Below are 24,362 nucleotides of genomic sequence, written 5' to 3' on the forward strand. Positions count from 1 at the left end.
GAAATCAAGGGCTCAGTGGGAATACAACGAGAGAGGAAGCGGAGCCATAAAGAACCTGTAAATCTACCCTCTGAAACGTCTTAGCGGTGCCCCGTGCCAGGTGAAGGGTGCACGAGCGCCCCCCAGGGACCAAATGGCACGAGCTGGAATCATTACCATTCACTGGGATCACTGGGATCTTTTGTCACTTACAAAGGAAGCACATAGAATCAAGCCACGTAGGTACACCTGTTAAATCTGTCGATGTATCTCACGCTGTCTTAGGCCACTTCATCAAATACATGCCCCTATAACATGAACATGAATAGGACCCTTTCTATTTGTTTGTCAGTTCGATTGTTCTTCTAAATCAACTATATGGGTCCTCTAATAAAATGATAGCGGTTTCAATGATTTCTCGACTGTGTCAAAGGGTAGCTGTCTCCGGCAGAGGAAGACCTAGGTGAGAGCGGGCGCCAGGAAAAAGAGGCGTGACTGCGTCTGTAAATAGAGGGGCTATTTTGGGACTGCCGTGGGTGTACAGGGGAGCACCGCCCAGGCCTGCCCGCCTGACTTCTGTCACTATGACGATGGGCCATTCGGAACTTTGCTGCGAGATGGAAAAAGTCTGGAGGACTGGCAGGTGGTACACAGGAGCGTGGTACAGCTCCCTTGGCGAGAAACACCATGCCACTCCCATAACCACCCACTACACACATGCAACACCTTACTGTAGGCTACACACGTCCTTGCAAAGACTTACACCTGAAGGAAGTGCATGTTTAATCGAGTATTATAGCAGCTGGTCATGCTCGCCAGGTCAATCTGAATTAAGGTAAAGGCTGAATCATCTGAATCAATGGCTTGAATTGCATAAGAAGAATCATTGTAAGTCAATCAATTTGTAAGTCGCTCTGGATAAGAGCGTCTGCTAAATGACTTAAATGTAAATGTAAAAGAATAATTATGACCAAACAATGCCTGCTATTTGCAGTTAATTTATGTAAATACCTTGTTGCATCTCCCCAAAAAATAACTGCCTGTCTAAAAATTCTAAAATATATTCCATATATTTGAATTGTATTTCAACATTTTGTTCATAGATTTGTCCATATCTGTAGACAAATGTATTGTTTCTTGCAAGAGACCTTAGAGGAAATGAATGCATCATCAGAGTTTGCATAAAGCAATGGTAAGATAATTGAATTTGGCCCATACACATCAAGGTCCTGCTGTGTCCATTTCAAGCTTTATTAGGCATATGGGGACAGGTAGGAACCATCCAAGGTTTACCATGGTCAAATACTATAACACAAGAAAAACCAAAAGCTGTTGAGTTATAGAGAAAGTCTTCAACTAAAGCATAGCCATATGGAGCATGGATGGATAAGTCAGAGCACGACTTCCTTGTGCTTCGAGAGATGCATTTCGTTAGTGATTGATTCTGTGTCGCTGTACGGAAAATATTGTTTCAGCGTTGAGGGTAAATTAGATATGTAAAAATGTTATGTCATTCCAGACAGTCGGAGGGATAAAACACCATATAGGATTCCTGGGAAAGATTTGTGCCAAAAGGAAAGGGTTTTTATAGCACACGCATAGATTCATGGACAAAGCCATCTGGTGGTAAAGACTGCAATATGAAACAGCTAGAGTATCACTGCATGTGTGTGTGTGTGCGCGTGTGCGTGCGTGCGTGTGTAAAATGCTCAACGTAAAAATCAAGCTAAAATCCTAATAACAGCAATGCACATGTCAGTATTGTCATCGTTATGTCATTTATTAATTATTTTTTTTATAGAACACATTGAGTGTACATAAAACACCATTTCAATTTCCATAAATATTTCATATTAAAGAGGAAATATGTTTCACCTTTGTGCCTGGATAGAAAATGTTGTAGCAGAGAGACAATAGAGAATAAGGCACAATATGTCAATCTGTTACATAGAGCCATGCTATCATATCGTCCACATTTATTCATGAAGCTACTTAATGGTATTGTAAAGCTAAATCATATATATCATTAGTGTTCTCGGCATGCTGAAGAAAGACATTGCACTAGACGACGTAGAAAACGATGGCGGATCTGTCGTCCTTTATAAGAAGAGACCCCGCGGCTCAGTAAGGGCTGTCTGTCCTATCGTACTAAGCATGTGAATCTAGATCCTATAACATTTGGTCGTGACGGAAGAGAAAGCCGTGCTGCTACTATGGTAAAGTACATTACATACTGACTGAAGCCTATTGAGCCACTGTCTCTAACAGTAAAGAACGAAGAAGCTCGAACAATAATTAGGTAAGAAATCCTTTGAATATGAGGAAACCAATTATTGCCAAGCTGAAGGCGGAAGGCCCAACCCTTCTCCAGCTGTATTATACAGGCAAGGGGAATAAAGATGAAGTCTCATCCTATGGTATGTACATGTCAACCCAGTTGTTCTCCTTCGATATGTGTAGGAGGCTCTCTCCTGATGGTCTAAGCAGTTCTGAATATATATATATTTTGAAAGAAGGATAAGAGGGAGAGGTAGGCCAGAGCGGAAGGATAGAAGAGGCACTAGGTGTCAAGACAGACGTTATAGAAACGAGGTGGTACACATTGGATCATCAGAAAAAGGAAGACGCTGAAAAAAACAAAAACAACGAGGAGCTAAACCGCGAAACTGCATAATAGATTTAAGGCATACACAAAGTACATTTCACATACATGTTTATACAAAGAATATCATACACAACATTCGGTATAAATGGACAAGGACATAATAAAAATAAAAAACTGATACACAAAACTAACCTATAGACGTCCCTACTTATCTTCCAGCTATTTTTAGTTTCCCTGTAAACGACTGATTGAAGTGATCGAAGTGACATTGCATTCTAGTCAGTGAGTGATGTTGTAAGGCACCGCCTGGGTTGCTGTGGTTTTTCCAGGACGCTCTGACCAACATATGACACACCCATTGGCTTGTCCGTATATTAGAGTCCAACACACATATAAAGAAGACGTTATCAGTGAAGAAACACGTAATTCAGTCTTACTGAGCTGTTTGGTCCATGGAAGAGCAAGAGTTGTCATTTAAGGCAAGTGTAGTAATTGTCACAGTCCCTCCCATTATATCAAAGGCCGTCTCACATGATATTAACACATTCGTTCATATGGAGCTTTGCAGTTTCCTGTCAATGACCACCAGTCGACCAATCGTTCTGCAGCGTCACGAGGGGCAAGCGAATCAGGCATCTGGGAAATGTAGCAATGAGGAAGTGGTAATGTGAAAGCTCTCTGTTAAGGGGTTCCTCATGTGGATATAGGAGCTTTGGTTTGTGGTTCCTTTGCCTCTGTCCCTTTTTGTATCTGCAGAGAGTTTATGTACTGAGATGCACTGAGATGCTGGACAGGTCGTTTCGGATGATCTCATTGACTGTGGAGACAAAAGGAGAGATATTGTTACTCGAAAACCCATCCAAAATATACCTCTCATTATAACATCATCATTGTCACAATATTCATCTTCGTCATCTTCACCATCATCACCACCATTTTCTGCCGCATGACATTTTGGTGGCTAAAAGTGTCACTGTGACTTCTGCGGATTCATGTAAGAGTAATATCTCCACTTTCTCAATAGCAAAGTGAAAAATATATACCTCATTCTTAATCTCTTTTGACACAGCAATAAAATTGCTTTTCTTTAAGAATTTTCAGTGAATCACCACTGTGGGATTTAGAGACAATTACACACACCCTTATTCTCTTTCTTGTCTTTCCTGTTCTAGATCCTGTGCCCTCGTGTTTCCCACAGTCAGGCAGACAGAGAGCAGTCCCCTCTCTTTATCTGCTGTGTGCTTTGGCACATTGGAGGGGGAAGTGACTGACTCGGGCCCTAGGACTGGGAGCAAACTAGAGGCTCCTCAAGGCACTCTAATGTAAAGCAGAGGAACAGTGAGAGAGAAAGAGAGATAGAAAGACAGAGAGAGAGATAGAGAAAGAGAGAAGGGCCACTCAGTCTGGAACTCAGTGAGATCACTATCCACATCACTGGAGGCGGGAAAGGAAGTCAGCACCCTCCGCATATCCACTCTGCACCCACAGACCAGGGCAGACTGGGCAGACTAGGCCTACTTTATCAGCTCCTGGCCCACTGGACAAACAGGCATACAGTGGAGACAACCTACCCACACAGATATCGCAACCCCCCCCCCCCCCCCCAAACACACAGACACAGACATCACCACCCTACACACAGGAAGAGAGGAGGGGGGGGGACCAAAAGAGGGCACCCTTTCATCTATCCTCCCCCTCCCCCCCTCCTCCCTCTCTGCAGATGACTTCGTCAACCATTTTGAAAAGAAGATCGAGACATCCGATCCTCGTTTGCTAAGTCAAACAACACCGCTGGTTCTGCTCAACTGCCCTACCCTGTGCTCTGACTCTTTCTCCCCTCTCTCTCCAGATGAAATTTCGACCCTATCCCCTCTCCAGACCATTTCCGGAGACCTTCTCCCTTACCTCACCTCGCTCATCAACTTATCCCTGACCGCTGGCTATGTCTAAGGATAGAGTTGCAGTCATGATCCCTCCGAAATACAGTTCAAAACTCTTGTGTCCTTGGTCAATTAGAATGATTGATCCAAATCACAGGTTTCAAGACTAGTCATTCAACTGAGACTGCTCTTCTCTGTAGAGGCTAAAAGCTAACTCTCTCTCCTCTGCTCTCATCCTTCTAAATCATTCCATGAACCCTCTCCGATGAATGCATCTCCGGCGTGGCCCATTAGTCCTACCAATCAAAAATCTGTCTCCTCACCACGCGCTCTCACCACTGGTGTCCCCAGGGCTCTGTTCTAGGCCCTCTCCTATCATCAAAGTCACTTGGACTATAAACATGGTCTCTCCTACAAGACTGGCACATTCTTCTCCCCCCCTCTATGACCAGGTGGCACACAGTCTATCTCTGGCAGACATATCAGGATGGACATAACCACTCCATTGTGTCCTCCTCCCAGAGCGCTAAGAACCTTGGCGTGATCCTGGACAACAAACTGTCGTTCTCACTAACATCAAGGCGGTGGCCCGTTCCTGTAGGTTCATGCTCTTCCGCAGAGTACATGACACAGGAAGCGGCGCAGGTCCTAATCCAGGCACTTGTCATCTCCCGTCTGGATTACTGCAACTCGCTGTTGGCTGGGCTCCCTGCCTGTGCCATTAAACCCCTACAACTCATCCAGAACGCCGCAGCCCGTCTAGTGTTCAACCTTCCCAAGTTCTCTCACGTGCTCCTCCGCTCACTGGCTTCCAGTTGAAGCTCGCATCCGCTAAGCTGTGAGGGGAACACCTCAGTACCTCCAGGCTCTGATCAGGCCCTACACCCAAATAAGGGCACTGATCCACCTCTGGCCTGCTCGCCTCCCTACCACTGAGGAAGTACAGTTCCCGCTCAGCTCAGTCAAAACTGTTCGCTGCTCTGGCTCCCCAATGGTGGAACAAACTCCTCACGACGCCAGGACAGCGGAGTCAATCACCACCTTCCGGAGACACTTGAAACCCCACCTCTTTAAGGAATACCTAGGATAGGATAAAGTAATCCTTCTCACCCCCTCCCCCCTTAAAATATTTAGATGCACTATTGTAAAGTGGTTGTTCCACTGGATGTCATAAGGTGAATGCACCAATTTGTAAGTCGCTCTGGATAAGAGCGTCTGCTAAATGACTTAAATGTAATGTAAATCTATTGTGGCAGTAGAAGTGTTTACATGATTAAATACTGTATTTTCCTGGTGTTTCTATGAATATGAATGTCTATGGATATGAGTCATGATAAATAAGTTCAGTGTTTGACACAATATGAATGCACACACACACACACACACACACACACACACACACACACACACACACACACACACACACACACACACACACACACACACACACACACACACACACACACACACACACACACACACACACAGACACAGACACACACAGAGTTGGGGCTCACCTCCCTTTCAACTCCCACTGGAAAAAGTCAACCTGAGCCAACACCGCTAGCTGTTTTTACCAGTGATTCCGCTCCGGGCTAAACAGGCTTTTACACGTTGGGGTTATTTTTAGTTACGCCTCCTCGGGACAAAAAAAAAAGGCACACAAGCATGTTATAATTAAATGATCAAACTTTAATGCCAGTCTTCAATTCCATGGTTGTGAGAGAAACAAGAAAATAGCTTGGGGCAGAGAAGAATTGTGAGGGAGGGAAAAATCCAACACCTCAGCAGCATATGCCACAAATGTACCTTTTCTCTGAGAGAAAAGCAGTAGCTCTCTCTCTTCTTGTCAGTCAGGATAAAAACACTGACATCTCAACACCCACGTATTAACCACAGTGATGTTTGTCTATGCTTTATCAACTACTATTTTCCACTTTCGAGGTGCAGGGGAAAAAAAGAAAAATGGTACAGGTAGTTCAACTGAACTGAGGCCTGTTGACGTTCAGAAAGCCACCGAAACAGGATGTGGCCAACTGTTACACCACACAACTATCACAAAGAGTTCTTTTTTGAACTAGCTAATGCCATCAGCTATCTGTATCTCTAGGGGAAAAGAATCATTCTTAGGTAGGCCTCAAAATAATTGACTGACCAGGGACAAATTAGTTTGTACTCGTGTTTGGTGTTTTACTGTGCTTAGAGCTCCCCATAAGATGTCATGTGAAACTTTATTGCATTATTCAAGGTCCACCCTATTATGAAGTCTGTCTCTAATTATATACTCGTGTTGCTAGGTAGGGGCTGTCCTAAGTTGTAGGCTAGTAATCGAGGTTAAGGCGTCAAGCCCTGGATCTTGTTCATGGAAATAGCTTTGGAAATGGCGATGGAAATGGTTTCAAATCAAATAGAAATCTATGTTTCTCATTGGACGAGTAAAGGTAGTCCTTCCCTATTTCAGGCAGTTTTCTTCCATGTGGTACCTTAAAGAATGGACATGACCCAGTTGTATTACTGTACCCTAGGCCACCCTGTCTAGTCCTTGAGGCGAAACACATTCTTCTGAGGCGAGGAATGAAGGGAAACGGGGTCAGAGGTCAGCCTAGGTCCTCTCATTGCGTTCCTCTTCCATGACTCAACACTAACCCGGATGACAGTGCTTTACTCACATCACTTTACCCCCCCAGTCCTATTTGAGTGGCGAACATTGTGTTCGAAATGGAATTTTGATATAAATCAAGGCAGTTCAAGGTGTCACACGGCCTTGTGAGTTGGTGCAAGACTGCAATGTCTCCTCGCAGACTGAGTAAGGCCCTATCAAATATGCCCGACTGAAAATAGAAAAAGAAAAAGGATGATACATCATGCAGATGATAATGTGAATCTTTGGAAGATAGGCAGTCAGTATCAAATGTAGTTACATTATATATAAGTCAAATGAATTTAGGTTCTGAAAATATTATTGCAACCACTACAGATGTTAATGTGCGACTCTCCTCGGATCAAACTTTGATTGACAAAGTAACACTACTATTGTCATTCCAACCTGCTTGACAAGCTTCTCAACAGCATCGGAAACTTACTTTTTTTTCCCGGTTCCGGTTTCTCATGTATGGAAAGCTATAAGTGTGAGAAGTCCTTTGTTGAATAAACAAAAACAGTGGAAAATTCAACTGAACATATTCCACTCATGCAAAACAGCACAATCCTCGGCAAAAAAAAAAACAGAATAAAAGAGGCATCATTTATTACCTTAAGTACCTCTAATCGCGTCCAAACCACAGCCAGAGCTGTCAGCCTGTTTAACAGCACATTTTGGAAGGCGTGAGAGTGACAGAGGGCTGAATCTCAATTGTGATCCGTTGATTTCTCACCTCCTCTCTCCTCGCCTCTGTCAGAGGTTACTGTGGCTAGTTAGATGAATATAATTGTTTGTTTAAAACATTGACACATTTTGCAAGAATAACGATTTCCCTAATAATCCTGTTTACATGGACACATCTGAATTTAGGCTACCTGATTGGGACACAGTGTAGACAATTGGCAAATCAAAATAAACCTTTATACCACAGAGAAGCCTTTTAATTTTTTTTTATTAAGTTTCCCGACATATAAAGTTTTGTGAAAACTTAAACTTCTAAGTTTCATACTTTCAGTTTATCCAAACTCACTCCACTCGCGCAAAAGAGGGAGGCTGGCGCTACTGCTGCTGGCACGTGCAGATCAAATACACAGTCTCAAATACACCGTCTTAAATACACAGTCTGGAACCCCGATTAAGCTGCTTCCGTGTCCTAATAATTCAAAAGATTACTCAGAAAACCAGGTGTTTTAATCGGCGTGGGCTTACTTCGATTTTGAGGACGGTCAAGCATGAATGTAAGCAAAGTGTTTGCAGGACTATTGCCATGATCAGCCTACTGCCATAATCCGTTTTTATATTCAAATGATTTACTGTGCATGTAGACGTACTCAATGTTTGGAGAAAGGAGAGAAGGTATTATGGAAATACAGTGTGTCAATGAAGCAGCCATCGCTCCTACCCACCTCTATAATTATCCTGCTGCAGTACTTTCTATGTGTTTGTGCGGTGGGGAGTACACGCCGAACCATGTTTCTATGGGCGGACAGGCAATAGATGGATGTATCTATGGGATTGGCTTGGGTTGGGCTCTCTAATCTCTCTGCTACAGTACATCAGGGAAAGAAGCAGCTTTCCCTCCGGGGTGTGGCCCTACTGAACAAGTGTATAGAGAGAGCTCTCCAAGGTACTCTCTCTGTCGGCATAAACAGTCATTAAAAAGACTTCCCTCATCTCAGGGAGGAGCTACCAGGCACCTCTGAAAGGGCCCAAAGTGCACAGCAGAGGGACTGCAATGCCATGTAATTCAATTTCAAACTTTGACTAAACCATGTTTGTCAGTTGTGCATGAAATTAGAACACAGCACCAAGTGAACCTGCTGTTAGGTTAAGCTACCGTAATGTGCCTGAAATGGACGCTAAGGCAGTAAGCACCCAAAAGGTTAAAGAGCTTGTCATTGTTCAATTCTGATAAAGACTGATCCGAAACCAACAGTGAAGTCCATCAGAGCAGCAAGTGGAGCAATTTGGCCCTATTTTGATTGAGTTATCCAGGCAGAAGCATTATGACTTCATTTGGGCCAGGAGAACGCGCCACCCGAGCTCCTCCAGCCAAACCTGACCCGCGCGGCGGATTGAGTTAGCCGAGGTTAGCAGATAGCGTTGGCGTCGGGGTTCGATAACATCCAGGCTATCCTCTGAGAACAGAGGATAGCCATGCGGTTAGAGGAGACGGAGAGGAGAGCCTCCCAGGCCGCAAAAACACTTGGTGGTCCCTGCAAGCGTAACCCGATTCCCCCTTTACCCAATCAACGACTGGCAATGACCTGGCAGCAGCGCTGACTTCGTTTCACCTTCTTCCTGCTCAACTTTCTAAACATACCCTTTGAACTCTGAGTTGTAAGAGTTGTAAGAGAGGCATCCTCTGCTTGGGAGTTTCTATTCTCTCCGGCCTCCGGCTGCCCATGAAGGAAGGCATAGCTAACATCCTGAAACACTTCCACAGGGTGGATAAACTACATTAACTCCAGTGGTGTTAGGGTTTGAGACCTTGGTGCTGTACATAGGCGTACTCTTCCTCTGCTTACACTTCCCCGGGCCCTCGAGTGCCCCATCATGCCTTGTCAGAAAGACAAGCACAGCTTCCACTTATTGTGTTCTGGCTCTACATGAAGAAGGTGATCGGAATCATAATGGTCATTCATATATCAACATGGACACACACCGGCACGCAGGCCCACAAGCGCACCAACACATACGGACAGCATCCGTGAATGCAGGCACGGACACAGACTCAAACAGGAAACACACAAAGGAGCACGCAGGCAGACACACATGCAAACCATGGCATGAAAATCCAGATGATTTAGGAACAATAGCGTAATGCAAACAAAACTATGCATTACCCTTCTCTATTTCAAAATACTGTAATAGGCAGAAGAGTACAGCCATTTGGACATCCACAAAACAAATGGTCAACCTCGTTTGAACTCAACGTGTACGTGAAATTGATTTGGTGAGGAAGCTGAACTGGAGTATGAAGCTGCTAAAGAGAGACAATTGAATTTCCTGCTACATATTACTTTTGTTTCCCTACAATATCAAATCTGCTCTCGGTTTCAGCAGAAACGCTTTAATGGACAATTTGCAGCCTCCCACGCAGGTCTGCAACAGCTAGAGGGAGAGGCTGGATGCATGTCCCTCACTCCTCTTCTCCTACGAATCTGTCAGAACCAGTGTTGTGAAAGGGTCAGAGCATGCAAACAGGTACACACATACCCATGCACGCACGCACGAACACACACACAGACAGACAGACAGACACGTGCACTCGCAGCACACACACACACACACACCCAGCACACTCACGCACACGCATATACAAACTCATCCCTATAGGTAAACGCAGTTGGACACAGAGGAATTACACTAAGCTAATTCTTCATCGTGATCGAACACTTCATAAATTCGTCTCAGACTAGCAGGTAGACAACAGAGACTGATACCCTGGGAAGCCCTGTGGGTGTAATGATGTGATTATATGTGCAGATGGGGATATATCATCCCCACAACTCTGCTAATGTGTGAAGCCTGCCTTTCCCCATGTGGAAGCACTCAGCCTCACGACTGACCGGAGGAGACGAAAGAAAAAGTTAAATTGTTGTGGGAGAGAGAGAGCGGAGAGAGAGGGCGGGGGGGGGGGTGTAGCTGGAGTCGACTGTGAGGGTCTCTGCTCGAGTTTTACAACCCTTCCGGCAGCAGCTGGGCTGCTGCGCAGACGTTGCTGTGTGCCCTGGGCCTCGGCCAATCCGCTTCCTCCACTGCCAAGGTGCACACCAATGGTAAGGGGGGGTTGAGGAGTAATGGTTAACAGAGGCTGAGCCACGCTGGCGGAGAGAGGGAGAGAGGGAGTCCTTGGAATACTTTCCTCTGATGGCTGCTACTGCTTGCAGGACCTCCGAGTATTGCTCCACGGTGGAGAGCAAGGAGTGGTGAGACAGCGAGATAAAGTGAAGTGCTGCTCTCATCTCATCTCCACCCGTGTCTTCCTACGTGAGTGAGTCTCTGATGTGCTCCTCGTCTCAGACAGCTTGCTTTATTGGTCTCCGACGTCAGATGAAGCCTGCTCGTTGCCAGGCTAAACGGGTGGACCCCTAGAGAGCTAGCGAGCGTCTGCTCTGTGCTCAGCCCAGACGGAAAACACCAGGCCGTAGCCAGAGGGCTGCAACCGCCGCCTCGCAGACCGAAACAGGCTGAAAAACAATAGCCAGCCACCCCAAAATTACACAGCCAATCTAAAAACAACAGCATTTTCACTGAAAACCACCCGACACTGATTTGCTTGTTTTGGCAAGGCACTTTCTCTTTGATCTTCCATGGTGTGTTGCTACTGCTGCCTCTCCGCCCTATCTTACTCCTCTGTGAGATGCCGCCGCCGCCCGTTCCTCTCCTCCTCTCACTTCCTCTAAGGCCCTGGGGGCGGTGGGTGTGTTCGCTAGGGCCCTTCTCCTGGGACGAGGCCGGGGAGGTGTTTACATGGTTAGGGCCGCTCTCCTGTGAGCTCATCATTGATGGACTGAAATTAGTCACTTGATCGTCTTCACTGTGTCCTCCCCCAGTTTCTAGACTACTAATAGTACAAAGTAACGCAGCGGCAACCAAGATTTCATGATATATTTGATAGCATATTTCTTTACGTATAAAGCTGCGATAAAGCGCAAGCCCAACCGACCACAACGTCTACAAATATCTGAGTGAGAGAGTGAGTGAGTGAAACACGCGGCTGCATGGTGGAAGTATGAAGGGAGTCGGATTTGAAAAGTTCAGCATGCCTCATTGACTTAAAGTTTCGTGCTAAAATAACGATGGCCATCAGACATGCCCGGTCGAATTGATACCGAATTGGAAAGGCATGAGGCAACAGTGGCTAATGCACATGGATTGAGATCTCCCCTTTTGAATATGGCGGAAAAAACATTGACATATTGAAGCCATCATACTTTGCGAGATTACAGCCACCTGAGTGAGAATTTGGCCGTACACCTGCATATAATGGGATTTATGACATCAGCATTTGTATTCTGCCTCTTTAAATCACCTGTTCCCTGTCAGTTGTAAAGTGAGATTTTGGAATCCACGTTTTATATAGAAAACCACATTCCCTGCATCCAAAAAGGCATACCTTGGTGCAAGTTTTATTAGATCCTATCTATCATAGACATGAGGCTTAGAGCGGTACCTTATCGTTTGAGTGTGTGTGTGTGTGTGTGTGTGTGTGTGTGTGTGTGTGTGTGTGTGTGTGTGTGTGTGTGTGTGTGTGTGTGTGTGTGTGTGTGTGTGTGTGTGTGTGTGTGTGTGTGTGTGTGTGTGTGTGTGTGTGTGTGTGTGTGTGTGTGTGTGTGGAGCTCCTGGCGCTTGGCCTTCGACTGGACCGTTGCTCTTTCCATCCCGGTGAAGAGGTAGGAGCTCTTGTTCTTTTGCCTTCTCTTTCATGCATTTACAAAAGGGAGCCTTTGAACTTGACAATATACTCCTGGAGCGACCCATCCCAATGCCAGCAGGGATACTGTCTCAATTTGGCCTCGCAATGTTGGATATACAGCGAAGATCTTGCCATGAGGAACTTCCAGGAGTCACAGCACAGCACTAAAACACTAAATCCACAAAAGGCTCAAGCAGTGCAGAGAAACTCCTCCTTTCTCCTGTCTCCCAACACTCCTGCTGGGATCTCGCAGCCGACCTACAAAGGTCAGACTTATATTTACTGTAAGTCTCAGATCTGATTCACTCTCAGTCCACTGACCTGGAATCTGCTCTGAGTCTACACTGTTTTAAATCTTCGTCCACCTGCTATGATTGGTAGACTGAGAGGCAATAATAATATAATATAATAATAATAGAGGCAAAAGGGTCAACCTCGGGTGACTGATGGACTTACTTACCTGGGCTAGGGTTAAAGGGAAGGGGGTGGGCTGGCTTGGCAAGTCCTCTCCTCACGTCAACCTCTTTTTTGATTTACCTAGTGTGCAGACAGACAACCTTTCTACATCTGGAGGTTCTGATCCAGCCATCCTGGATCCTATAACATCTATAGGGATCCCAGGATATCTGTTCCAACTTCTTCCTACACACACACAGACAGACACACACACGAACGCACGCACGCACGCACACACACACACAAACAAAAAACCTATCTGAGCCGTCACTGGTAAATCATAGGTGGCGGTTTCACCTGATTATGGCCTATACGACTTCCTCACCTGTAGATTTAATGCTTGCCATCGCTCGGGGGAGTTCTCCACATGAACGTCTTAGCAGAGAGGGAGTCCCGCTCTTTTCCCTAAATACAGTAAATCTTACTGATTCAATTAAAACATATGTGACATCGCCGCTCACCTGGAGCGTGAACAACTGACCTTACCTGACACGAGGAGCGCGCGAGCGGATTTGACATGAGTGATTCACAATACCGAACAGAGAGAGAATCTCAATTTACCCCATCTAAAGAGAAATAAACAAACGTTTTCAAGAGTGCAGCTTTGCAATCTCACATCACCTCCGAGTTTCAACCTGGACTCCCCTGACTAGCTCTCAGAGGTCTTACCTCTTAGTGAGGTATGGCAGTAGACAGGACCGGCTTAGCTTCCACCTTCTATACATGTTAATATCGAGACAAGAACTTAAAATTGTAGTGTGAGAGAAAGAGGTCAGTCTGGGGAGTCTAGGGACTAATTGAGATTTATATCCTCCACGGTTCATAAGCCAGCAATGGGACACTGAACGCTCGCCGCTTCTGAACGATCCTTAAAAGCAAACCCATTCAACCTCAGCGTGGTAATTCTCTGCTCTACAGGTGCTCAGTGGGAAAATGAGAAGCGAGAGAGAGAAATACACTCCTCCACTCTGAGCCGTGTTTTTCTTTCTTAGACTTCTATCGATTCAGTTAAAAACAGCTTCAGCCCAGTCAGATGCAAGTATGTACTGTCTGTGTGTGAAGTACAGAGGCATTGGGAGAAACGGCCAGGGAATCTAACCAGAGATTGCATGTAGCTTGCTTCACTCTCACATTCTCCCCTCTCACCCTCAGTATGTCTCAGCCTTCTTGTGAGTCTGCCCTGTGTGTGTGTGTCTGACTGAATATCCCTGGATCTAAGCAGGTGTTGACCCCCCCCCCATAAATATATGAATATGCCATTTAGTAGACACTTTAGGAGACTCAAGAAATCAATGTGATGACGTTAAATCAAGTGGAAAACTGATTGGATTTGAAAAATAATCAACGTAAGGCTATTTTAAGTGCTCTCTTTTGGAGAGATTGGAAACCCAAATTGGTCTACACAGACAAGTTCTGGCTTGGTTTAGATCTTATCTGTCTGAAAGATATCAGTTTGTCCTCTGACAAATCAACTGTAAATTTCGGTGTTCCTCAAGGTTCCGTTTTAGGACCACTATTGTTTTCACTATATATTTTACCTCTTGGGGATGTCTTCCGAAAACATAATGTTAACTTTCACTGCTATGTGGATGACACACAGCTGTACATTTCAATGAAACATGGTCAAGCCCCAAAATTGCCCTCGCTAGAAGCCTGTGTTTCAGACATAAGGAAGTGGATGGCTGCAAACTTTCTACTTTTAAACTCGGACAAAACAGAGATGCTTGTTCTAGGTCCCAAGAAACAAAGAGATCTTTTGTTGAATCTAACAATTAATCTTTATGGTTGTACAGTCGTCTCAAATAAAACTGTGAAGGACCTCGGCGTTACTCTGGACCCTGATCTCTCTTTTGACGAACATATCAAGACTGTTTCAAGGACAGCTTTTTTCCATCTACGTAACATTGCAAAAATCAGAAACGTTCTGTCCAAAAATGATGCAGAAAAATTAATCCATGCTTTTGTTACTTTTAGGTTAGACTACTGCAATGCTCTACTTTCTGGCGACCCGGATAAAGCACTAAATAAAGTTCAGTTAGTGCTAAATACAGCTGCTAGAATCCTGACTTGAACCCAAAAAATTGATCATATTACTCCAGTGCTAGCCTCCCTACACTGGCTTCCTGTTAAGGCAAGGGCTGATTTCAAGGTTTTACTGCTAACCTACAAAGCATTACATGGGCTTGCTCTTACCTATTGTTATATCTGGAGTACTTCTTCTGTCTTATCTGGTGTCCTGTGTGAATTTAAGTATGCTCTCTCTAATTCTCTCTTTCTCTCGGAGGACCTGAGCCCTAGGACCATGCTTCAGGACTACCTGGCATGATGACTCCGTGCTGTCCCCAGTCCACCTGGCCGTGCTGCTGCTCCTGTTTCAACTGTTCTGCCTGCGGCTATGGAATCCTGACCTGTTCACCGGACGTGCCACCTGTCACAGACCTGCTGTTTTCAACTCTCTAGAGACAGCAGGAGTCGTAGAGATACTCTTAATGATCGGCTATGAAAAGCCAACTGACATTTACTCCTGAGGTGCTGACCTGTTGCACCCTCGACAACTACTGTGATTATTATTATTTGACCATGCTGGTCATTTATGAACATTTGAACATCTTGGCCATGTTCTGTTATAATCTCCTCCCGGCACAGCCAGGTGGCCACCCCTCATAGCCTGGTTCCTCTCTTGGTTTCTTCCTCGGTTTTGGCCTTTCTAGGGAGTTTTTCCTAGCCACCGTGCTTCTACACCTGCATTGCTTGCTGTTTGGGGTTTTAGGCTGGGTTTCTGTACAGCACTTTGAGATATCAGCTGATGTACGAAGGCCATTTTCAATAAATTTGATTTGATTTTAATTTGATATATTGTCTTTTTTTCCATCCACCTTTTAACCTAAATCCAATGACATGGTGACATGTATTGTTGATTTCATGTTGGATTCACAGTTAGTTCACAACTCCAAATGTAAATAAAAACTAGATGTTGAACTGAGGTCTGTGCTCTCTCTCTCTCTCTCTCTCTCTCTCTCTCTCTCTCTCTCTCTCTCTCTCTCTCTCTCTCTCTCTCTCTCTCTCTCTCTCTCTCTCTCTCTCTCTTCCGCTCACTCCCTCTACTCTCTCCCTCTTCTCTCTCTCTCTCTCTCTCTCTCTCTCTCTCTCTCTCTCTCTCTCTCTCTCTCTCTCTCTCTCTCTCTCTCTCTCTCTCCCCATCTCTCTCTTTAACAGAACACAATAGAGACAGGGTGCTTTTCCAAGAGCAGCAAACCCCACGTCATTCCCCATCCTGCCTGGCCTCTTCTGTTGACGTCCGTCACTACAGGATCCTATACCACTGAACGAATACATTTCAGATGGGGCCTATTATTAACGAGTCAGAAATGAGAGATCTGCTTCTGTTTACCGATGCCACAGGTATTTACATTCCCCAACAAAGTAACAGCAACAAAAAACCACCGGTATGAAGAGTGTGAGAGTGAGGACTTACAGTGTGGCAGTGACAGACCCGCTTTGTAAAGGGGGACTTAACACAGGAATGTGTGTTTGTCTGCCTGTGTGTGTGTGTGTGTCTACGCGTGGGCTTAGATTGTGTGTTGTGTGTTGTGTGTGTGTGCCAGCAGACAATCACAGCAGTGAGAAAAGATTTACCGTGAAACCATTCCGAAGCCAATATGTCAGTGGTCTGGAGAAGAGGAAGCTACAATCATATCTAGTATAATGTCTTTGCCAGGCTACAGATAACCTCAACGGCTCACAGGCCAAAAGGGAGTCAAATGGGAGTCAATCAAAGCCTGTGGAGAACAATATAGATCACCCTGTCAGTGTTGTAAACCACATGCACATAAATCATCTTTAGATGCTGTGGAGAGAATGCATGGGGCTATTGGGCGCAGAGGTACCACCACCACCACCACCACCTCACCCAGATGCATGGCCCATCCCAGGCCAAGCCACAGGCCTCTCTTTGGGGCTTGACCCGCTGCGAATCGCGTGGCTCCGTGGCTTCTGGATGTGTACTCTCGGAGCCTCGGAATGCAGGCCACAGAAACCAGCCATCTAAACGGCTGTGTCAGGAGAATCTGCATAAACACACATCACACGCCCATCCAGGCAAGTACAAATGACAGAGTAATGCAAAGTCCTACCGACACACATACACACACACACGCTCACGCGCATCCGCACACGACACACACACCTTACTTTCATTAGACCAATGATGAGAGAGCACAGCTAGCCTCCGTGTCAATTGGCCACTCTTCAAAGAAGTGGAGTTTGTGACACCATAGATTGGCTTCCACCTAAATCAGTTCATCCACTGTACCTAACCATGTGCGCACAGCATGGAATAATTAGACAACAATCAGACACTCTCACAGTAGCAAATCGTCTAGAAGCATTCCTGACATCTGAGCATTCTTTCATAAACACAAAACCCATTAAAAAGGAAATCTGGTCCCGCATCTAATTACATCAGGCCTCTGACATGGAGAGACCCAATTTGTTTCTATGTAGAGCTGCAGTTACGTGGTAGACGGATTCTTTCACAGCGACTGTGGATATTATGACGAAGCGGCCCGAAAGCACAGCAGACTACTGCGGTGAAGCTGCTGGGCCTGTAGGAACACATTTGAAAATACCCAGAGTCCAATGGAACTTAATAGGTTGACATTTAAAGAGAATATACAGAACTTTTGTCTTTTGGGGGTGCTCTTGAGACAAAAGAGGTCCCCTAAATATAGATATTGCCCAGAAATGACCTAATTGGACAGAAAGGGACACATATTTCCATTCCCGTGAGCAAAAGCATACATTGTTAGCTTACAACTAAGGATTGTGTGGTTTTATGAAAAAAATGGATGAATGCTATATTAATGAATACAACAAAAATATATCTAACTTCCATGTAGTATGTTTAAAGTTAGAGTCTTCATACAGCTCATCCCGCCAATCACCTTCCTCATGAGTTTACGACAAGGATACTGCAATTCAATTCAAAGCCTGATGGTGACAGCCTATCATACTTTCACCATTATATGTAACCACTTAAATAGGACTATTTCCCCTTTCCTCATTATCTTGGACCAGAGAGCCTGTAACACCATGACATGTCATAATAGGGGGAACCGTGTAGAAAGCAGCTGGTCCCAAACAGCAACCAGAGAGCTTCTCAAGCCTGGCCAAGAGGACAGAGATAAAAGCACACTGAGAGGAAACAGAACCCGGTGCTAAAGGTAATCCAAAGTGCTTCACACACACACACACACACACACACACACACACACACACACACACACACACACACACACACACACACACACACACACACACACACACACACACACACACACACACACACACACACACACACACACACACACACACACACACACACACACACACACACACACACACACACACACACACACACACGCACACACGCACACACACACACACACGCACAGACACGCACACACGCACAGTGCAAAGGTAACCTATTCCTCAAAGCTCGATGGGATCTCGCTATGACCATGAGATCATGGTATATTCTGATTTCAGGGTTTCATTGAGTCCAGCATGCATTTATTATATTACAGAACATCAAATAGTTCAATTACAAGTGTAAGGAGTGAAGAGATCGCCCTGAATGCTTTCCTTGCTTTGGACTTAATCCTATTTCTAAGACATCGCATATCATATCCTACTATATGCATAAATAATGTGAAAAGCAAAGAAAGGATATTAATCGTGACTAATTGTAGATTGGGCCAGACTATGATAACAATAGTAAAACCAGAAAAATAATTGTTTAAATCGCAGGGTAAAAGACAAGGTTTTGATTCCACTACGAGAACTCTGCAGTTGACACAATGTCCTAGTGATCTTCATCGTCTCTCTAACCATCTCCTAAGCCATCAACGGCTCTCATAGGCCTATCCTACATCCTTGTATTATTTTTTCCTACCATTATAAAACTTCCCAAAAGCCTACACCCTCCTTTATCCACCATCAGTTCAAGGTCCTGCCAGGAAAACAAGATTCCTAACACGAAAACGCAGCAATAACAACAATATTAAAAAGTCTACATCCTCTCTGAAGTCATAAATAATAAAGAAGCCATCCCCCTTCTATTATACCTGTCAATAACATGAAGCATAAGCCGTGGGGATAGGAGGTCTTGACACTGCACTTAACCAACAGAGAGTATTGCTCTCCCGCCTCTATTAGCCCAGGCTCCGCCCCCTCCCAGCAGAGATGGGGTTCAAAGGGTGAGTGTTGTGAAAGCACAGGCTCTAACCGCTAACGGCTGACCGTCAGATGGTCTACCTTTCCTCCTCACACACACACGCGGGCTCGCACACACACACACACACACACACACACACACACACACACACACACACACACACACACACACACACACACACACACACACACACACACACACACACACACACACACACACACACACACACACACACACACACACACACACACACACACACACACACACACACACAGGATGCACGTGTGCACACACACACACACGCACACACACACTCACACACACACACACACACACGGGAGCAACTCAATAACAGCAGCTCATAGAGTCCGTCCCATTAGACACCCCTCACCCCAACCGCAGCTTCTTTAATGAACCCCCTCACCCCAACTCCGCGCCAGTCTCGCGACACACACTCCGATGTTAGAGACTCAGCATGTTTTCAGAGTGGCGCGGACACGCTCTCAATCATCATTAGGGGTTTTGCAGAGTCCTGGGGTCTGGGCACCTATCCAGGATGTGTAAAAGTTTCCATGAGAAAAGCTCGAGTTGCCGTTGGAGGGGAACGGTCGCGGACGAGGATCCTTAGAAATGTTAGAATTCTGTATTGTTGTTGGGGAATGGATCGAGGGAGTGAGAGAGGGAGAGAGAAAGAGAGGGAGGAAAGACGAGGTCTGTCTAGAAACCTGTTGCCGCTGACGTCTGCCACTCTGCCTCATGCAACCCCGGGTCTGTTTTCAGTTTAGAAAAGGAAGTACAGCTCCCGCTCAGCCCAGTCAAAACTGTCTGCCAATGGTGGAACAAACTCCCTCACGCCTCAATCACCACCTTCCGCAAAACCCCACCTCTTTAAGGAATCTGTTTTCCCTCTCAGTTTAGATGCAAAAAATGTTTCCACTGGATGTCATAAGTAATGCAAATTTGAGTTGAGGAAATGACTTAAATGTAAATGTAAATGTAAAAAAAAATGTTTCAATTGTACAAAATTTGAGTTGAGGAGGAAACAACTACTGGAAAGCTGACCTTGAAATATAAGGCAATCAGAATACACATGTCAAGTGTCAGAAATCAGCAGTGTACATTTGGTTGTGTTTTTCTCATGTGGGTGAATAAGGCCCCTCTGTATTCGGCTGTAACCAGATGGTAAGAGTCTGGCTGGCTGATTAGCGTTAGCCCTGTGCTAGTTCAGCTGCGCTTCATTATATCAACCATCACACCAGAAGCTAATGAGAGAAGACACAGAGCGGCAGCCTCGCTGGATCAGACAGATGTCCAAGTCGGGAATACTATGACTGCATTACACACATGCGTGCACGTGCACGTACACACACGTACACACACGTACACACACACACACAGGCACAAAGAGGCCTTCATGGTGCGCAATGTGGCTCAAAGCCTTCAAATCTGATGTGTAAACAGCAGCCAAGTCTAGGATCAAAGCGGCCATGTGTGTGCGTGTGACGGGAGGGGGTAATGATGTCACCGCAACTGCAGCTCAGGCTAGGACGTGTGACAAAAACGTGGCGTCATCACAGGCCCCTGTTTTATGGGCTAATTAGCCAGGCTAACAAGGCGAGCGTAAATATACCGCCCTCCTCATTCTTCATCACATCTATTGTTTTTATTGATGTCGTTTGCATGACATTGTGCTCAATGCCATATGTACTGTAAATCGCCCCGGATTAGAGGGAGCGAGGGATATGACTCAACGTGAAAGGTATTTTTTTTTTTACTTGAGAAACTTCTGTTTAATGTAAACCTCACATTAGATATGTATATATTGCGTTTGGCGTATGACAATGGGCCAGAAACAATACAAAGACCTCTAGGGCTAGCTTTTGAAAATTCACTTTAACATACATCTTGCTTCCATTCCCCCTAAGCATCAATCCATGGACCTTGGTCCAGGTTTATTCGCTCACTCAACTCTTCTGGCTATCGTGAGACAGACAGACCCCTGCTGCAGCGAACCAATGGCAGCCGCAGGCCAGCAGTCCTAAATACATCCCCAGCACAAGCCAACAGATCATTCATCAATTTAAATACAATCGCAGCTCCTGGACATTACCCAAAAAGCCTTGGGGCACCCTTTTACAGACAGACAGTGCGTAATGTCCTGCAGTTAGCTAGCCTCGAGGCTCCAATGCTCCATCACAGAAGTAGTGGATGAAGTGGTGCTAGCTGGGAGGGGGTAGTGGGTTAGGGGGTTGAAGGGCAGTTAGAGGGGCTTATGTTCAACTTGTCATCCCCTCCCCCTCTAGATCTCCTACATATCTACCCCACACTGACAACAGAGCTCCTTGCGGTACAGTAGCTCAGCCTGTTGATAGGTTGAGTGATTTCTCGGGGGCTGGGTTAGCAGTGCGAGCCGAAGGCCAGTGAGAGATATTTCCTCTGGCTGATGAGAGCCCGAGGCCTGAGCGTGGGAGGCGCTCCACTCTGGGGAAGCTCAAGTGTCGTCTCGCTGCAGAGCTCAAATCACTGGCTCCAAACCGGCCAGGCTGGGACTCTATGCTACACGGCTAACGCTAAATCACCACCGCCCGCCCAACCGCCTGGTGAGGTCATCCCCTACCGTCGCCCTTTTAATGGAGCAACTCGCTAACATACAGTATGATAATAATGGAAGGTAATGACTGTGGAAAGGGAGCTCACCGACTTCTCCCAGCTCTATTTTTTAATTTTTTTAAATCTCAGGCTCATTCGAGGGGTCTGGAATGGTCCGGAATGGGGCCGGTAGACCTGACCGGTCCAGCGTGCAGAGGCCTTTGGAGTATGCTGTTACCACCACACACTTACCGGTACTCAAGGAGCACAGTTAGCCCACCACAGATGCTCAGTCAAGACATTAGATGAGGCGAGATTGCAGCGGGCCAAGGTTTTACCAGGGACGCCTTGGTAGGCCTCTGCCAATCAATACGCATTCCTGTGAGTCTCTAATGCATCTGTAATCACAGGCCCAATAACATTTGGTCACTTGGTCCAGAGATATGGGCTCCGCTAAAGTGACAGTTGATGGGGTGGTGTTAGCGGTGGTGGATTATGAAGACATGGTTACTACTTAAGGGTTATAACTTTAGCAGAGGGCAAATGACCCCCTAACAACCTTTTACCTAGCGCAAAATAAAGCTTGAGTTTCACTCTTATTTGATTAATTCTCATACTCTGGCTCCTTTGCCTGCCCATAACTACTGAGAAGTTTGAAAAGGAATTAGACATGTACATGACAATGCTAATTGTATTTCCTTTGGATTTAGCGGCAGTGTTCTCTTGTTTCAATGTACATTAGGGGGAAACATGCCAGGAGCTGGCGCGGAGTCAGAAGATAAATGCTAGCTCTGGATGTGTGAAGTGACAAAGACTTGTAGAATGTCCTATTTGAGCGTTGTGTTGTGCTCACTTTATGGAGTCGATAACAGACAGACGTCCTCACTTCTCGCTATTGTCAGTTTACGAGGCGAGGACAAACGGGACTCATCAGGCTGGACAGATTTGCTGACAACCACGTTTCAACTCAATTACAGCACTGCCCCCAATGCCCATCACCCCCTGTGCTCCCTTGGCTCTGGAGCACGCACGCACGCACGCATGCAAACACACACACACACACACACACACACACACACACACACACACACACACACACACACACACACACACACACACACACACACACACACACACACACACACACACACACACACACACACACACACACACACACACACACACACACACACACACACACACACACTGCTGTAGGTCTACTGCTGTTTACAGTAGGAGTGAAACAAAAGGTGCACAGGAAGAGGGATGTTCCTGAGTTGAGTGGGGAATCGCATTGTTCACCCTGTTTGGATGCAAGGGGACTTTATCTCTTCTGGCATACCGCCACGTATGCTGCATACCGCACAACCAGAGCATAACAATAATGTGATGAGCAACCCCGACAGGGCCATAACAGGCTGGGAGTGACCAGAGGGAGGGACGATTGTGAGGAGGGAGGAGGGGGGCACATGGAGAGTTAATAGGGGGTCTACACACAAATGCTGCATTCCCCCATTCCCCTGGCTGTGCCTGGGCTCACATCCAGTGGGGCTCTAGTGACCCCCCCAGCCTCCCAAGCCTCCCTCGATGACGTCAGCTCCAACACTACAACCTCCGCAGGGAAAACACGGGAAAACAAAGCGCCTCCTGCCTCCTGACATACCTCGCACCGCGGGGGGGAGAAGCGTTGCAGCTCAGGAAACCCCTACCTATTGTTTTGCTTCCTTCATTAGTCCTTGTGTCAACAGTCGGGGGCCGGCACGCGTACGCCACTGTTTTTGTTCTCTTGCTCCCTGCCTGACCTCGTTGCTTCTGATGTTTTGACAGATTGTTTCGCAAATCCCATAAATGGCCCAATTGACTGTTAAAATAAAGCTGTTACTAACTCAGACAACATACACGGTAGTTGCGAAAGCAAACATAGTCTGTAATGTCTAAAATGAACAAATCTGACGTAAACCCATGGTTGATAGCGGGGGAAAGGGTGTGGGTGGGTGTGGGTGTGTAGATAAGAAAAGGTGTAAAGTTAACGTCATGTGCACTGAAAATGGAACGTTCTAGAGAGAAACGAGAATTGTGTTTTTTATGACCCTGTGTTTTCATAAGGAAAAACAACACCAATTATCACACCAATGTGATAATGGCAATGATGATGTGATGTCACTAGCTAATAGAGAGCTTTGATTGACAGGTCTAGGTAGATAAACCTTGTTCTTGTGACTCACCATCGTCCAGGTACATCTGGTCCAGATCCTGGGGTTCCCGCTTGACGGTGACGGCTAGGTCGCGGGGGCTGGCGTCCACCGGCAGCAGGCTGGGAGGGCTGCTCCTGGCCTGAGTCTGGCTCTGTCCCTGGGTGGGGCTGTAATCTGGTGCCTGGGCGAACGGGCTCTCTGCTGCCCCCTCTGGAGTGGAGGGGTCGGACCCTGGGGAGGTGGAGGGGCTGCTGCTGTGGTAGAGCGGGTGGAAGCCATGGGGACTGGGGTTACCAAGGTGATGCGGGCTGTTGCCCTGGGAGTGAAGCATGCCCAGTGGAGCTTGGTCGGGTGAGGAAG

The 24,362-nt window shown here is 46.1% G+C and overlaps 1 protein-coding gene across 2 annotated transcripts in view; it reads right to left on the reverse strand.

Annotated features, from left to right (window-relative positions):
* Positions 1-1,879: 1,879 nt before the first annotated feature.
* The window catches only part of LOC123997530 (nuclear factor of activated T-cells, cytoplasmic 1-like), a 69,269-nt gene continuing 46,786 nt past the window's right edge, over positions 1,880-24,362 (reverse strand). For both annotated transcript variants that reach the window (XM_046301866.1, XM_046301868.1), the window contains exons 9-10: positions 24,033-24,362; positions 1,880-3,401 (exon numbers count right to left, since the gene is read on the reverse strand). The exon at positions 24,033-24,362 is cut by the window's right edge and continues 342 nt beyond it. In XM_046301866.1, the coding sequence (XP_046157822.1) occupies positions 3,346-3,401; positions 24,033-24,362 (386 nt within the window). In that variant the 3' untranslated portion in view covers positions 1,880-3,345. The remainder of the gene's footprint in view (positions 3,402-24,032) is intronic.

This window comes from Oncorhynchus gorbuscha, linkage group LG15 (genome assembly GCF_021184085.1).
Source record: "Oncorhynchus gorbuscha isolate QuinsamMale2020 ecotype Even-year linkage group LG15, OgorEven_v1.0, whole genome shotgun sequence".
In the NCBI taxonomy this organism is placed as follows: domain Eukaryota; kingdom Metazoa; phylum Chordata; class Actinopteri; order Salmoniformes; family Salmonidae; genus Oncorhynchus; species Oncorhynchus gorbuscha.